The sequence below is a fragment of the Mytilus galloprovincialis genome, chromosome 9 (assembly GCF_965363235.1).
Source record: "Mytilus galloprovincialis chromosome 9, xbMytGall1.hap1.1, whole genome shotgun sequence".
Lineage (NCBI taxonomy): Eukaryota > Metazoa > Mollusca > Bivalvia > Mytilida > Mytilidae > Mytilus > Mytilus galloprovincialis.
Window position 1 is genome coordinate 11,011,370 of NC_134846.1, and position 18,122 is coordinate 11,029,491.

The following is an 18,122-nucleotide window of genomic DNA, read 5'->3' on the forward strand; positions in this document are numbered from 1 at the left end:
AAATCTTCTCCTCTGAAACTACTGGGACAAATTAATCCAAACTTGGCCATAATCATCTTTGGGATATCTAGTTTAAAAAATGTGTGGCGTGACCCGGCCAACCAACCAAAATGGCCGCCATGGCTAAAAATAGAACATAGGGGTAAAATGCAGTTTTTGGCTTATAACTCAAAAACCAAAGCATTTAGAGCAAATCTGACATGCGGTAAAAGTGTTTATCAGGTCAAGATCTATCTGTCCTGAAATTTTCAGATGAATTGGACAACCTGTTGTTGGGTTGCTGCCCCTGAATTGCTAATTTTAAGGAAATTTTGCTGTTTTTGGTTATTATCTTGAATATTATTATAGATAGAGATAAACTGTAAACAGCAATAATGTTCAGCAAAGTAAGATTTACAAATAAGTCAACATGACCAAAATGGTCAGTTGACCCCTTTAGGAGTTATTGCCCTTTATAGTCAATTTTTAACCATTTTTTCGTAAATCTTAGTAATCTTTTACAAAAATCTTCTTCTCTGAAACTACTGGGCCAAATTAAACTAAACTTGGCCACAATCATCATAGGGGTAACATGTTTAAAAAAATGTGTGGCGTGACCCGGCCAACCAACCAAGATGGCCGCCATGGCTAAAAATAGAACATAGGGGTAAAATGCAGTTTTTGGCTTATAACTCAAAAACCAAAGCATTTAGAGCAAATCTGACAATGGGTAAAATTGTTAATCAGGTCAAGATCTATCTGCCTTCAAATTTTCAGATGAATCCAACAACCCGTTGTTGGGTTGCTGCCCCTAAATTGGTAATTTTAAGAAAATTTTACTGTTTTTGGTTATTATCTTGAATATTATTATAGATAGAGATTAACTGTAAACAGCAATAATGTTCAGCAAAGTAAGATTTACAAATAAGTGAACTTGACCGAAATGGTCAGTTGACCCCTTTAGGAGTTATTGCCTTTTATAGTAAATTTTTAACCATTTTTCCGTAAATCTTAGTAATCTTTTACAAAAATCTTCTTCTCTGAAACTACTGGGCCAAATTAATCCAAACTTGGCCACAATCATCTTTGGGGTATCTAGTTTTAAAAATGTGTCCGGTGACCTGGCCATCCAACCAAGATGGCTGCCATAGCTAAAAATAAAACATAGGGGTAAAATGCAGTTTTTGGCTTATAACTCAAAAACCAAAGCATTTAGAGCAAATCTGACATTGGGTTGAATTGTTTATCAGGTCAAAATCTATCTGCCCTGAAATTTCGGATGAATCAGACAACCCGTTGTTGGGTTGCTGCCCCTAAATTGGTAATTTTAAGGAAATTTTACTGTTTTGGGTTATTATCTTGAATATTATTATAGATAGAGATAAACTTTAAACAGCAATAATGTACAGCAAAGTAAGATTTACAAATAAGTCAACATGACTGAAATGGTCAATTGACCCCCTAAGGAGTTATTGTCCTTTATAGTCAATTTAGTTCATTATAGATAGAGATAATTGTAAGCAGCAAGAATGTTCAGTAAAGTAAGATGTACAAACACATTATCATCACCAAAACACAATTTTGTCATGAATCCATCTTCTTCCTTTGTTTAATATTCACATAGACCAAGGTGAGCGACACAGGCTCTTTAGAGCCTCTAGTTTCATTTAGCTATCTGATTAAAATTTACATTAAAAAATATCAAAGAGTTCATACAGTCACGCAATTTATGAAAAATATGGAATATCTGATCACCTTTAAAACGACTACTTAATTTTGGATATTTTCCTAATGGATCTTAAAATTAATCTTCTCATACTACCTGCTAATGAAATGAATTTCTTGATATTTTCAATTATATAAGGGCTGTTGAGTATCGAGAAAAAAGTCAACAAAAATACTGAACTCCATAAAAAAATCTAAATGGGAAGTCCCTTATTAAATGTCAAAATAAAAAAGCTCAAACACATCAAACGAAGGGAAATTAAACTCTTCAAAAATACATGGATATAAATTTTGTTCAAACAACTCTTATATTCTTGACTCGTTACAGGAATTTATTTATGTAGGAAATGGTGGATCAAACCTAGGTTTATAGCTAGCTAAACCTCTCACTCGTTTGATAGTCGCATAACATTTCATTATATTGACAAGAATATGTGAACAAACCAAGCACACATAATAGGTAAAAAAAAAGTATAGCAGTCAAAATAGTGTTATAATCTTAATCACTACAAGCAAATTAATACATCAACAAAAAAATAAATGGCATATAGACAAAGTGCATAGGCAAAAATGAAAGACAAGAGTACAATAGCCCTAAGAACACACGGCGTGAATTATCAGTAATTAGCCACGTCAAAAGGAGATTGGCAAAAACGGAATAAACAGTAAAGGTTTATAATTTACAAATACAAATAAAAGAACACTATAACACGTTTATGAAAAATTGGACAAAAGCAATTTTACGATAAAAAAAAATTAAAAAAGTATACAGAGGAAAATTTTATTTTTTCGTCATTTTTCAGTGTTATAGGATTTGAGGGACTTAAGTCTGAAAGTCCTGCTAAATATTGCTTCATATTACAATAATGTATTTCAAAAAGTGTTGATATGATTGAAAAAATGATTGAAGTGTACATATAATGAACTTTGGTATTTGGACAAACTGTTGTGTGCAGATAAAAAAAATGGTAAAGAATTGCTCATATCGCCTTTTCATGAAAGAAAATTGACACATAGGTTTGAAAAAAATGCATTGTGGTAGCATCTTTCTATGAATATATGTCATAGTAAATTCCATATATTTCCCATGAATAATGGTTAAATTAGAAAGTATAGGTATTGTTTGACATAAAATGCATTAATACCAAAAAAGTCATTTGGTTGCTTTTCACTCATAAGTGGTAATGATTTTGTTTTGATGGGTAAGAAGGAAAATAATTTGGGATAGATTAAAAGAGGGACGAATGATATCAGAGGGACATTCAAACTCAGACATGATATATATCAAGGTAATCCGATTGAATAGAACATTCGTTTAATATGAAAAGAGGATCATATTCTGTCATGTATGATGTGTATTGGGTATGTGTAATTTTGCGTTTTTCGTTATGAGTTTTCAATTGTCTGTAAATTGTCAATTTTCTACTGTTTATATTTCAACATATTTTCAGAGTGAAAAATAAACGAAAGTTGTCCTACTCCCCAAATAAAGTATTGTAAAGTTCAGTAGTCTGTAAATTACCTTTTTTTCTACTGCATACGTTGGAACATATTTTTAGTGTAAGAAATGAACAAAACTTGTCCCATTTTCAGTGACTAAAAAAAATTTAAAGATTTAAAAACTTTTCCTGTTTGTATAAAATATGTGCATACACAACAAAAACATACTAACATTAATAATAGTGAAAACTTGATTTAGTTTTTAGTCATAGTCATTGGCATTGTTTCTCTTGATCTTAAATCACTTTCAAAACACTGGGTTAAGGTAACTTCAGTTTTGTTCCGTTCTGTCTATGTATTCAATCGTTTTTATATGAACAATTCTTTTTGTTGCATGACGATACACATGAATTAAACTTAACTTGCAAAATTTCATAGCAAATGTGCAGACGTTTTTAAAAACCTGAGTACTGAATCTCATACAGTCTGGCCTTTTGGGTACTGCCTTCAGGTTGGTAACATCCAATGTAGAATGACATCGCACTTGTAAATATTGGACAGTACGGAAACTCAATTCCTATCTCTTTAATATTGTAATAGTATACCAGATTAGCAGAACTGTCAAGGATATGTATGTGATTGTCAAAATCAACTACAACGATGTTGTCTGACGGAGTAGTTGTTATATTGGCAATTTGCAGTCGTTTATCTTCTTTGTTTATGACTTGATTCCCAACGTATTCATTTACGATATCCCCACATAATACCAACACTTTACTTCTATAATCATCTGAAAGGCAATCTACAACACAGATATTCCCAGTATTGGTGCTGGTAATTCTCCAAACGTAGGAAAACATGTTTCGTTTAAATTTATCTTGCTCGTACACAGTCAAATGATTCCCCTCCTGATCCATTACAATAACCACCCTTCTTCCTGTCACAGGGAAGGCTTTACCAGGACTCATTGCACCTACAATAACCTTGTGGTCACTGGTTATATGGACATCTGTTATCCCTAATGGATCTGCACTGTATTTTGATTCACTGACTTTTCCAGTCCTTCCATTAACAACTTTAAGCTTAAACTGGCCATCTGTTATCAGAAGATCATTATTATGTGTGACTGCTATACCTCGTAGCTCAGTTTTTATGGTTGATATTGTTTGGAGAATATTTCCTTCAGGCTTCATTTTATGCAAGATCTTCATTGCATCATCACCTATCCACAGGGTACCATCAGAACAAGCAGCCATATATTGACAATACTTAAATCCAGTGATGAACTCCTTGTTGATTTTCATTGCAATTGCGGTATTGCTGGAACTTATGTCTTCATACAGTGTTCCGACATTAGATTGCGAAATTGTCCCAGATTTGAATAGGGGCATTCTGTTGTGGGAGCTATTGACGACTCCTACGTCCTGGTCGAAATATTTTGGTATGAGGTCAGTATTTTCAAAGAAGAAAGACATGTCCATGGTAGTAAGTATTTCTTCAATTGTTTCCAACTTATTTTCCTCTAGTTGTCTTCTTGTTAAGACCTTTTTCTTTTCTTTAGAAATTGATTCTCTGATACGTGTCATATTTTTATTAACTTCTTCTATGAGTCTGCAAGCATATCTATCTACCTCTTTTTTAAGTGCATCCCTTTGATGTTGAATATCTTGAAGGGTCTTCTGACAATTGGAACTTTCCCTAACTAATATTTGATCAAGTGTGTTATCCCCTTCACCAAGCCTCGTCTCATTCATTTTTAATTTTCTTTTTCTATTTTTCAGCCATTCTACTTTCATTTCATATGCTTCTTTTATTTCAATGAAAGTGTGTCCAGCATGACCCTTTGTTATGCAGCTTGGACACGCAGGTTTATCACAACTACTGCAGAAAATACAGCAATATTGTGTTGTGTGTATTTTACACTTAATGTTTGTAAAGTCTTGGTGTCTAACACCACCACTCACTCCTACCTGTTTTATATCAACTATTGTGTGGTCTTTAGCGTTTTTAAACTTTGGATGAACTTTATCACAACACTTATTACACATTAGCAAGTCACAATCAAGGCATTTCCATTTTAATTTGGTGTCTGATTCACATAGGTTACAAGCAATAATATCCTGAGCTTTGGATAACGCCATCTTGTACAAGTTTTTCACTTCCTTGATTTCACAGATTAAAGATCAGCGACCCAAATATGATATTATATCTATATTTAGCATGTTTAGATTTAAATATCGTATACCTTGAGTTTCATTGATAAAAACCCATACAAAAACTATATTTGGATACTAATTAAGCATTGATTTTTTTTAGTTTTAAAACAAACGTTGATAATGCCTATCGTCTATTGTGTAACGTGATCGAGGGGAGGTCAACACCGACACAGACGGACGGACATAGCCATCTATGGCACGACAATATATCCTGTGGTAAATTCCCAGTAACTAAATAATACGGTATTTATATATACAAGTTTATTAACAAATGTACATTACTTCAGACACATTGACAAAGTAAGCTACAAAGTTTAAACATATAAACTTTAAATACAAGTCCTCCAGAATCTAACTGATTCAAGACTTCAAGGAATACACATCCTTACAGTATCACAGCTGATACACAATCTGCCAGTCTTTTGACCAACTGACCTTAACATAGAGTTTAATTACTTCATCTCTAGACAAACAAATAGGCATAGCTAATTTTATTACCCTACACACCAGGACATCGTTTCTGGTCTTAATCACATCTGACAGTTCAACTTTAACTGCAGATAATAAACTAGCAACTTGTCAAATTAGCCTTGCGTCATTAATTTTCTCTGTACACAAAATAAACAGTTATAAAGCCAAACTAACTAGAGGTCAATATTTACAGAACATTAAAATATTACAATTGCATGTGAATGTGAAATCTGTTTTAAAACGGAACAATCGAATTCCTGATTAATTGATAATAAGATTTTTATTTCACCATTATGTCTTTTCCATGAGAATATATATACCAGCTTTAAAAATGTCATTTTGGGCATATAATTATGCAAAATGACACAGAATAATTCTTGAATGATAACAACAAAAGAAGAAGGTGCCAAATTGCTAATATGGCTTAGATTTATCCCAAGTTTCCTTTAATTATTATACGGAATTACCAGATATATATATGAATACACAACAATGAAACGAGAAAGGTTTACTTTGAAACCTTACAGATTGCACTTCTTTAAATAGAAGCAATGCAATTTCACATAGGGACTCCTATGATGACTAAAACAGTGCCACTTTTACTATGAAGTATATAGTGAAACAAACAAACACATTGAATGATTGATTTGAAACGACTTTCCTTTAACTTTTACACCCCTTAGCTCAGACCAAATGGAGTCAAAATCATTTAAAATGTTTAAAAATTTGTTTAATCAGTATATATTTTTCTTTGTTATTATTTCTGTTTTGATAAAAAAAAAAAGAAATTGAAATTATTAATAATATTATTATTAATAAAATTTGACTATTCTTGTCAAATCAGGCGTTAAAAGTTTTCTTTAAATTCAATTACTTTGTTAAAGATTTAGCTGTCAAATTCATGTTCAACGATTTGACTCATATTATCATATTACATATTCGACTTATAACATACTGAAACATTTATCAAATTATTAAAAGTCAAAAATACATAATTTACTATGCATGAATTCGATAATGCGTATTTACGTTTCGTGTGTATTTCAGTCTAGACGACATCTTATTAACAATCATTGTGACCTCCGAAGAATGCCTATTGTCAAAATCATTTAAAATGTAAACATACATAAAGATATGAATACACACTGTAGATAACGCATTCGTGCAGTTTGATTTTCTCGGTCTGTTTCATTTCATATTATAGGCTGAAACGATACGTTAATAATTGTTTTTAACTGTGTAAGAATACGTTTTGGGGGATCGAATCTTTACCCTTGTTTAATTTTCAATGTTGACAATATTTTCCTTTTAAAAGCCGAACAAGCTTATTTTATACATAGCATTCCTCTAGCTAATGGGTTAATTTGAAGTTCACATGAAAACGGACTTAATGAGGTCTAATTATTCACTTGCAAGTGAATAATTGATCAGCGGTATTTCTTTTCTTATTTTGACAAAATTGAATAAAACTGACTTCGATTAATAAATATTCATCAGATGCATTTAGAATGAAATTCAAAACAGTGCAGCTGTGGCCATTGATTGACACATTAAATTCATCCATTGACTGGGACAATTTAGGTGAACGTTTGTATGTAACGACCACTGCTCACTATGTACTTTTTGAAGACACTTAAACTATGGGGTCACCAAAGGTTCTCAACACATAAAGTAATTCGAAAAATTGATCAGAAAATACACGATGTTTTGATATATATATATTATATAAATCAAAACATAAAGGTTATTCCTGATTAATTTTTCGAATTATTTTATAATTAAAGGCGTTAAGAAACCTTTGGTGACCCCACAGTTTAAATGTCTATCGTAGGTACGTCGTGAACAGTGGTCGTTACAGACAAACGTTCACGTAAATTGTCCCAGTCAATGGATGAATTTAATGTGTCAATCAATGGCCACAGCTACACTGTTTTGAATTTCATTCTATATGGACTCAAACAAAGCAGACTAGATCAAAAATGAATACAACTCAAAATATGTAAGTCTTTCTATTCAAATCAGGGCGTTGACTTTATTTTCTTTCTTCAATAACTTTATTGAAACGGCAATCAATCATTTGACACATGTACAGAATCCTTGTATTAATAAAAAGACAGTAATCTTTTAGAGGATTTCTTTGTCTGTTTAATTAGTAATTAGGTTTAGTGGTTAGCAGTTTTCATTTAAAATAAAAAAATAAAAAATGGGCAGACATCAAACGTCAAAATGTAAAAGAATTATTGGGAAACTATCTAGATTGATATAAATGCTTCTGATCACCACGACTCAAAGACAAAATCCAGAGTAAAACTTTCAACTTATTTTCTTTGATTGCTAACTATTTCATATTTTACTGATAAATGTTATGTTAAAATTTCTTTTCAAATATCAGATATATGAGTTTGTTACGTTTGGAGTAATATTTTTTTCAAGACTGTCGTAATTCCAATGGGAACCAATTGTGCCCCACTTCTTGTCGACTGGTTTCTTTATTATTATGAGGCTGACTTCATACAGGAACATCTTAGAAAGAAAGATAAGAAGTTAGCGATGTCCTTTAACGTTACGTTCCGCTATATAAATGATGTTATCTCACTAAATAATACAAAATATGGTGACTTTGTTGAACGCCTGCATACGGAGTATATATCACCATATTGATACGATATTTCGGGCTTGTATTTCCTATCATGATTTCCTTCTTAGAGGATTTCTGCTCACAAGGAAGCTATTAAACCAAGAGTTCCAAATAGTGAAGTTGAAATCATCCCTTCGTAAATTTTACGGACGCCATCACGAGTTGGTTGACCGTTATGTAATAACCGTTTTACAGATGTTATCGGATATGTTCCTTATGTCGTAACTACAAAACCCTTCCCTTTTCACGAATGTGACCTATCGAATTAGACTATGTACTGGATTTGTAATAAAATAAGCTACCACCTAAGATCACCCCTAGTTTTTGGTGGGGTTCGTGTTGTTTATTCTTTAGTTTTCTATGTTGTGTCATGTGTACTATTGTATGTCTGTTTGTCTTTTTTTATTTTTAGCCATGGCGTTGTCAGTTTATTTTCGATGTATGAGTTTGACTGTCCCTTTGGTATCTTTCGTCCCTCTTTTGGTGGCGTTCGTGTTGCTTAGTCTTTAGTTTTTATGTTTAGTCTTCTATACTATTAATTGTCTGTTTGTCTTTTTATTTTTAGCCATGGCATTGTCAGTTTATTTTCAATTTATGAGTTTGACTGTCTCTCTGGTACATTTCGTCCCTCTTTATATGGATTAACATATAACATATAACAACGGTAAGTATCTATGTTTATTTTTATTTTTTACCCCTCAATAGCTTACAAAAGTTTAAAACAAGAATGTGTCCCCAGTACACGAATGCCCCACTCGCACTGAATCATTTTCTATGTTCAGTGGACCGTGAAATTGGGGTAAACCCTCTAATTTGGCATTAAAATTAAAAAGATCATATCATAGGGAACATGTATACTAAGTTTGAAGTGGATTGGACTTCAACTTCATCAAAAACTACCTTGACCAAAAACTTTAACCTGAAGCGGGACAGACGGACGGACGGACGGACGGACGGACGGACGAACGGACGCACAGACCAGAAAACATAATGCCCCTCTACTATCGTATGTGGGGCATAAAAACATAATAGAAAGGAAGGCTCATAAGTTCAAGGTCACAATCGTTTACACATGTATTTGTGTGTACAGTGTTATATCTGAAATATAACTTATTTCTTTGACATATGCTTCTGATATTTATACATGGTTGTAAAATCTTAGTATAATTATTCATGTACCATGGACTAGACATCTTTCACCTGCAAAGCAAAAAATAAGATTAAGGTCAAATATTGGAGTAATTTGTCAACCTCAACATGCTCAAAACAATATAAATTGACAAGACTTGTTAGTGCAACTCATATAGTTTATCCTTCGGGACCATGCTATCACCAATGATCAAATAGCTTAAACAAACACCCCTCAACATATATTCATAACAGCATGACCCCTATATATACTTTTGGCTTGGGGTCATGCCTATTCTTTAAACTGTTTAGGGAGCCACCTCTGCCCCATATATTTTAAAATTCGGCAAACGAGTACATTACAACATGGTCTGTAAATGCTACATTGAGCCTCATGTGAGATACATTGAATATGTTTTTAAAATCAATTTTCATGATAAAGTTAGTTCTTTACAATAATAATAGGTAAACGAGTACCATTTATGGTTTGCTTTAGCTAACTTATAACTTGAACACCTTGAGCATTGTTTGTTTACCCTGTCTGAACACTTGATATCTCCATAGTGTATTGGTGGGTCTTGTGTTGCTCAGTCTAGCTCTCTTTGTAGTTTTTAAGGCATATTTTTTTTGTCCTTTGTTAATTTTTCAATGGTGTTGTCGATTTAATTTTAAGTTATGAATTTTTCTCAGTGTCGTATCTATGCAAAGTAAAATCGTAAACCCGAATAATGCACAAACAGAGCCTTTTTACGGGTACCCCCTCGAAGCTCACGCGTTGTTGTCTCTTTGGTTCCTTCTTTCAGTCATTCTACTATATATTTTAAGGTAAAATCAACGAGAGATTAGTATGCACTTAACATGCTTAAGCCATTCCTGAGTTTTCAGTTTAAAATGTTAACACTGATGATGAATGAAGGAAAACAACTGCATGGTAAAAGTTTAATCTCCTTTGAATTTTTAAGTAATAACATGTAAATGCAAGTGCAATGATTCACCAGAGTGATATTAATTTCTTCTTAATACTATAGTTTCTTTAGAACATGTAAAACGTATGTTTTAACAATGAAAACAATAAAAATTTACTAATTCTATGGTAACCAATAATAAATTTCCATTTTTAGATGTTGTTTTTTTTAATCTGCTCTGTTTTCGGGTTCTGTTTCACTGATGTTTATCCAATATATCCGTTCATACGCATCAAAGCTTTTTTTCCATTTATGTGGAATGTTATAATTTATTGATATTGTTATATTTATAAATTAACTGTTTACAAAATTTAGAATTTTTTGAAATACTAAGGCTTTTCTACCTCAGGCATAGATTACCTTAGCTGTATTTGGCAACACTTTTAGGAATTTTGGATCTCAATGCTCTTCAACTAAGTACTTTATTTGTTTTGTTTTTGTTTTTGTTTTTTTAACTTTTTTGGATTCGAGCGTCACTGATGAGTCTTTTGTAGACGAAACGCGCGTCTGGCGTATATATAAAATTTAGTCCTGGTATCTATGATGAGTTTATTTACATGCTTCAAAATGTATAAAAAAAATAATAATGTAAGTTCAAGTTGCTCAATGTTTGTATACGGTTAATTTAGACAGCATTTAAAGCATTAATTCCAACTTATAAGTTGACAGTTCTTTTCTAGATATAATCTCCTACTGAGGATCAAAAATATTTTAGACATCTTGAAATTTGGACTTTCAAAATGAATGAGAGGTGACATCGCATTAAGCATTACTTATGTATATTTAAGGTCTTTTCAAAAGTTTACTTTCGTACTGAATTAAGTTTTTAACAATTTTAGCATAGTTAATTACAATGTTGGAAGATTTCTGCGAACAAAAATTATAAAAAAAATTGAATGATTAATTAGTTCAGCTAATTTTAAAGATCAAAAGTTGCTAAGACAGGGCTATGAATCAATCAAATTAAGGTCATCACTCAAGAAATTTTACGGTCGCCATCATGAGCTGATAGGCCATTATAACAAAAGTGTGTCAGAAATCATATCTGATATTCTTCCTCAGTCATAATAACCTTCCATCATTACCGAACTGTACAAAGAAATAACACGACGGGTGCCGTATACGATGCAGGAAATGCTTACCCTTCCGGAGCACCTGATTTCACTCCCGGTTTTTAGTTCGTGTTGTTTCGTATTTATTATTTATAACTATTGATGTAAATGTCCTTTGGTATTGTGAGTCTTTGTTTACTCCTTGGTTTTGATTGTATCTGTATCTTATTGATTATTAGACTTTGACAACGTCTCTCGCAAGACATGAAGTTTGTTAAGATTTTTTATTCTCTAATGAAATTATAAACAATACATATTTATAGTGTCAAGGAGGATTTTTTCTGAAATAACATCCTAGCTCCTTTGTTCTAACAGGGGTGATCTGAGCCGGATCACCCAAGTTTGAGTTTCTTTGTTATGCATGCTTTCCTTTGTTCTGTAACATTTTGGCGGGAATGTCAAATCCACTATAAAACTTATTATTAATTATACGGAAAAGACTACTATCAAAATTCAAGTAGAAAAAAAATTTAGTGTATATGCTGGGATTCGAACTCATAACCTTCAGCATATCAAGCAACGACACATACCACTTCACCAGGACGACTGGATACGAGCTTTTAGTAATTTAACATTCTTAAGGGAGCTACCATTTGATTTTTATGGGGGGGCTAGGATGAAAAATTTTGTCCTGCATTTTTTTTTAGTTGTAATCTCTGTCCTGCCTTTTTATTTTTTACTCTATTCGGTCCTGCCTTTTTTTTTTACTAGTTTATCCTGACTTTTTTTACACAAATTGTCATCCTGCCTTTTTTTTTAACAAGTTTCTCATCCTGCCTTTTTTTTTTACTCAAAACTCCTGTCCTGCCTATTTTTTTCAAATTTCATCCTAGCCCCCCCATAAAAATCAAATGGTAGCTCCCTAAAGGAAGCAAGATATTTTTAGATTTTAAGTGGGGCGAGTTGGCAGACCTTTATTCAGTGGGGTTTAAACCATTTTCGTGAGTTGTCAGACTGATTGTTCAATTTGATTTTACACTTTGTCCATAGTACACTGATGTCCCACTCGCATTTTCATTTTAGATGTTCAGTGGACAATAAAAAAAAGTCTAATTTGGCATTAAAACGAGAAAGATCATGTACTAAGTTTCATGTGGATAGGACTTCAACTTCATCAAAAACTTTAAGCTGAAGCAGAACGGATGGACACACAGACCGGAAATCATAAATGCCCCTATGTGGGTCATGAAAATAAGCCAAGGCAGCTATTTCTGCTTCTTCAATGTAAGTTACGCCACTGTCGATGTCATAATTGATCATCATCATGTAATTATGGATCTATTTTGTGAAATTTGATTTTAATAAAGTAGGATTTCCCCCTCACTTAGATTAGAAACTTGCAATGAGGAATACTTGTGTAAAGTGTAGAAAGGTCAAATGTGTCAATAATATTGCTAATGTAAGAGACTTGTGTATGTACTCTTAAAGATCGTTTGATGTTTTAGTATAGACATCTGATTCACGCAATCTTTGGAATAGGTAGTTTCACAATAACTTTGACTTTGATTGATGTTAATAATTTAGAAAGAGAATTCGTGGGGCATTTAGAAGACCCAGCAGTATACCATTGTTTTAAGGACACTTATGTAGTTTAGGTATCCAATACATGGATGAAAGATCCAGTTCTTCAATTTTGGTCGAATTGCAAAGGAACATAGATCAGACCTACCATTATCCAGGATTTCCTCTTTATCAAGTGCTGTGTGTGTATAAGTTGAGTTTCAAAGTGAATTGTCAATATCTTTTTATTTATCATGCAGTTTATGATATGTGATTTACATAAACCAGCTTTATCTGCATGAAACAAAATATTTGTCAAGGAGGTAGGACAAGTGTTTTGTAACAATTGGGTTCATTGATCCTGATAAAGATAACATCTTTTGATATTAAGTTATTTTTTCGTCAAAAACTGGTAAAATCACCTTTATTATATATGTGTGTTCCTGTTAAAACATTTTAATTTGGTAACATGCATTCCATTGGCAAGAGTCCAGTTTATCTTGCATAAAACACAATTTGCAAGGGGAAACAACTTATCATAAAAGTGCATCATATGATAATGAAATCAGAAATGACAGTGAGACAACTTATAATAAAGTGCATCATAAAATAATGAAATTAGTAAATGGCAAGTAAGACTAACTGGTTTAACTATAGTTTGAAAGTTATTTGATGTTTGCAGTCAAGTGCACCTGCCCCTGCATGATTCAAACTCACAGCCTCAGGGTTGACTGACTAGTGAAACAGTAATTCAACTACTTGGTGCATTCGGCCCCACTAACACAACAGGAAATTAACCAAATGTGTTGCCATCAGTTAACAACATTACAGACGCTCTGTAATAATGCTCTGCAGGGCACAGCTTGATACAACCAGAGAGGTCGAACCCTGAACAGTTGGGGCAAGTATGGACACAACATTCAAGCTTGATACAGCTCTGAATTTGGACTGTGATTAAACAGTTGACACCGCATAGGTTTCTGACACAGCATGAATGTGGTCTAAGAACTTAAAAATTTTAAATGGGACATTTACCTTTTGTGGTCAAATATCCAAAATTAAAATATATGGTTAGAGTCAGCATATCAAAGAACCCCAAGAATTCATTTTTTTATGAAATCAAATTAAGTTCAATTTTTTGGCCCTTTAAACCTCAATGTGGACCAATTTGATAACAGGGCCCAAATGCCACAAATCTAAACACATGGTTCGATTCAGCATATCAAAGAAAACCAATATATTCAATGTTTGTTGAAATTAAACAAACTTTAATTTTTGACCCGGATTTGGACCAACTTGAAAACTGGGTCCATAATCAAACATTTAAGTACATGTTCATATTCAGCATATCAAAGAACCCCAAGAATTTAATTTTTATTAAAATCAAACTAAGTTTAATTTTGAACCCTTTGGACCTTAATGTAGACCAATTTGAAAACAGGACCAAAAGTTAAGTATCTAAGTACACGGTTAGATTCGGCATATCAAAGAACCCCAATAATTCAATCTTTGATGAAATCAAACGAAGTTTAATTTCGGTCCCTTCTGGCCCTCAATTCCTAAACTGTTGGGACCAAACTTCCTAAAATCAATCCCAACCCTCCTTTTGTGGTCATAAACCTTGGGAGTTTAAATTTTATAGATCTCTATTTACGTATACTAAAATTATTGTGCGAAAACCAAATGTCTTCAGACGACGACGACAAAGACCACTACATAATCACAAAATATTTTTTTTGCGGTCTTATAAAAACAAGTTAAAAGTGTATACAGTGACAGATAAAAGAAAAAAGCTAACTACAAAAACTCTCATGTCCCTTTGAATGTAAAGATGACAATAATTTTTACAAATTCAATGAATCACCAGAGCGATATTGATTCATAATACTGTAGTTTTTAAAAAACATTTAAAAGTTATGAATCAACAAAAAACCCACAAAAATATACTGCTTCTAAGGTAACCAATAAATAATGTCCTTTTCAATAGGCTTTTTATTTGCCCTATTTTGTTATGCAGCCTCACTGATGTATACCCTATAGGACTATACCCACTTTCATTCATACCCATCAAATTGATATACAAGCTTTCCTTTATATATATTATAATTTATTAGACAGTTCATTCATAAAAGCAATCTTTGCATCATACTGGTTCCATTTTGCAGAAAGGTCAGCAAATCTCATTGGTTAAAACAAAATAGTACATAAATTTTCATTGGTCATAATTAATGAGATAAATAAAATGCTCCACATTGTGAAAATAAGAACTTATTAAGCCACTTTAAGTTCAATACAAAGCTATCACTTTTGGTAGAAACATTTATAATATTGGTAATACAAAAATCATTTAAATATAAAATATTAAAATATAATATTAAATATTCAATCATTCTTATGGGTCATTGGTGGAAATTCATTGTCATCGTCCAATCGTAATTGTCCAAGTCCTTTTAGATCCTCCCCTCCTGTTGCACCTTGGTCCATTTCCTGGTATGGTTCTGAATCTAAAAATAACAATAACCACAATTAACAATGTTATAGAAATGTTGTGACTGTACTAAATATTTGATTTCATGGTAAAATGAACACCACTAAATTTTGAACATTAATCAAATCAGGTGATCGGAACTATATGTTGTTTTTATTGTTTTTTTAGTAGGGCTAGCGTGGTCAATCTTTAGGTCATTCATAGTCTTTTATAATCTTTATAATAAACATTTTCAATGATATTCTTTTATTCTTTCTAAAGTGACAGGCTTGAAGATATATGGATATGTCTCTAACTCTTTATGCAAAATCTAAAAACAAACAAAATAATGGTTAATGCTGAGAAGACCATTCATAAACAACCATGTTTACACTAGTTATTTTGGAGTCCATTATAGCTTCCTGTCTGGTGTAAGCCAAGGCTCCATGTTGAAGACTGTACATTGACCTATAATGGTTTAATTTTTAAACATTGTGACTTGGATGGAGAGTTGTCTCATTGCCACTCCTACCACATCTTCTTATTTATATCTATAAAAGGTAGGAAAATTATTAAATCATGACATTTAAAGACAGTAGAAGATACACTTGAGTCTGGATGACAAAGGGGGATGTAGGTCTTCATTTCTATATCAGTTGATTTTCAAGGTCATTTTTTTCTATTCCGTATTTTTAGGGGTTAAATTATTCTATTTTATTTATATTTTAACACAGTTTTTCTCTTTTCTTTATATCATTTCCCAATTTTATGTATTCTTTCTTCAAAAACCAAAAGTAGTTGAAGGTGCACTCTGTGGGTCAACATAATTATAAACACTGGGTCTTATTCTGTACTTTCATACTGGAGATGTTGTTGTTTTGAAACTTGATCAGAAATCAATGTACATTTATTCTCATTAAAGCTTCTAGGAAGAGATATTCAATATATCTTCATTAAAAAATCCAGGGAGATCATTAATAACTCAGTTAATATCTAGAATAGAAAAAAAAAGCAGTCTTAATTCGTCATTCACAGAATCAGAAAACTTGAAGTAGATGTCAGACAGATCCAACAAGATAAATTTGAACTTATCAAGTGTTGCCAAATTAACAATTAATTCTATCTAGAGATCCTGAATAAAATCTGGACAACATTTTTTGAAGAACAAATGAATGTACAACTTACAAGATTGTTACGACATAATGAATGCAATGCCAATTTCAGTATAGAGAAACTTGACAACTTACATGGTCAATATATACTGCACATATTTACTACAATTTTGTAAAAAAAAAAAAAGCAACTAAATGCTATTAACAGATATAACTACACTTAAACTAATAACTAAGACACCATAGGTCAAAGAGGAATTGTCTATCATGACAGGCTTTTGAAACAAAAACTATTTGTTAACCATGTTACTTATACTACAAATTCAATTCATGTGAATTTTGCATTTTCCACCTGCCACAATAATCTGCCCTATTGGGCAAACTGAAATCTTATGATATATAATTAGTTTTAAAATATTCAATTTAAAAGCTCAAGTAATTCTATTAATATACAGTTGGTTTAATTTTTATGATGAATGAACAGAAATTGTCTTGTTTAATCTAACAGAAATTGTCTTGTTCAATCTGTAGGATAGGCCCAGACAACATTCTAGAAGTTGAACCCACACAGCTGTGTCCACTTAACCCTGGATGGGTGGAAATGATCAGATGGACATTAGCTATAGTGAAATATTGATGTAAGATATTCAAGATACATGTATTAACTGACTATACTATTACATAACAAGTTACTGTATATACATTTCAGTTAGATTGTATACAGTAAATATTTATGGTTTTAGAATAAACTGAATATACACATGAGCATATATATATTTACATTTGGTTAAATACTAAAATAATTTTAAGGAAGCTAGATTTTGTTATATACAGCAAATTAATTTTGCATACGAAACCCTTCTTATCTTTTATGATGATTTATACATTTATAATGTATAGCAAAAAATACTAATTTGTTTAAAATAATTATTCTACTATGTTTATGAAGTGAGTGCTTTTATATACATTAAATAATAAGACTCCTCTAGATCTAAATATCTTTGCTTTAATTTCTATTTCATTCTTTTATTTATTTCCCCCCTAAATATTGAAGTTGTAAAATTAAAGGAAATCTATATAGATTCTGTGTTTCACTCATTTATATGATTGTAAATTGCTTTGAGTTATTTCCCTTTAATAGCATAAGTTGCAGTGTAGGGATTGTTTTTTTATAGAAATTACCATAAAAAAATCATGAATTATGATCAACATTTTTCCCTCCAGTACAAGTCACAATCAGTAAATTTATGGAGATTCGAGCAAATTAAATACATATAATGATGCATGTTGTTTATGCAAAACAGTAAAATAACATGCATGATTTAAACTAAACATGACATTACCATAAAAACTAGCATTGATTTTCATG

The 18,122-nt window shown here is 31.9% G+C and overlaps 2 protein-coding genes across 4 annotated transcripts in view; both read right to left on the bottom strand.

Moving 5' to 3' along the window:
• Positions 1–1,639: 1,639 nt before the first annotated feature.
• LOC143044391 (uncharacterized) lies at positions 1,640–5,285 on the bottom strand. The gene has a single exon (XM_076216378.1). The coding sequence runs from the start codon at positions 5,283–5,285 to the stop codon at positions 3,600–3,602; it is 1,686 nt and encodes a 561-aa protein (XP_076072493.1). The 3' UTR covers positions 1,640–3,599.
• Positions 5,286–15,259: 9,974 nt separating this feature from the next.
• LOC143044392 (WD repeat domain phosphoinositide-interacting protein 2-like) overlaps positions 15,260–18,122 on the bottom strand; it is a 34,797-nt gene continuing 31,934 nt past the window's right edge. For all 3 annotated transcript variants that reach the window (XM_076216379.1, XM_076216380.1, XM_076216381.1), the window contains one exon: positions 15,260–15,678. In XM_076216379.1, coding sequence (XP_076072494.1) covers positions 15,557–15,678 — 122 coding nt within the window. In that variant the 3' untranslated portion in view covers positions 15,260–15,556. The remainder of the gene's footprint in view (positions 15,679–18,122) is intronic.

What these genes read in the sequence shown, in the direction of transcription:
- LOC143044391 (XM_076216378.1), bottom strand. Translation starts at nt 5,285, where the DNA reads ATGGCGTTATCCAAAGCTCAGGATATTATTGCTTGTAACCTATGTGAA.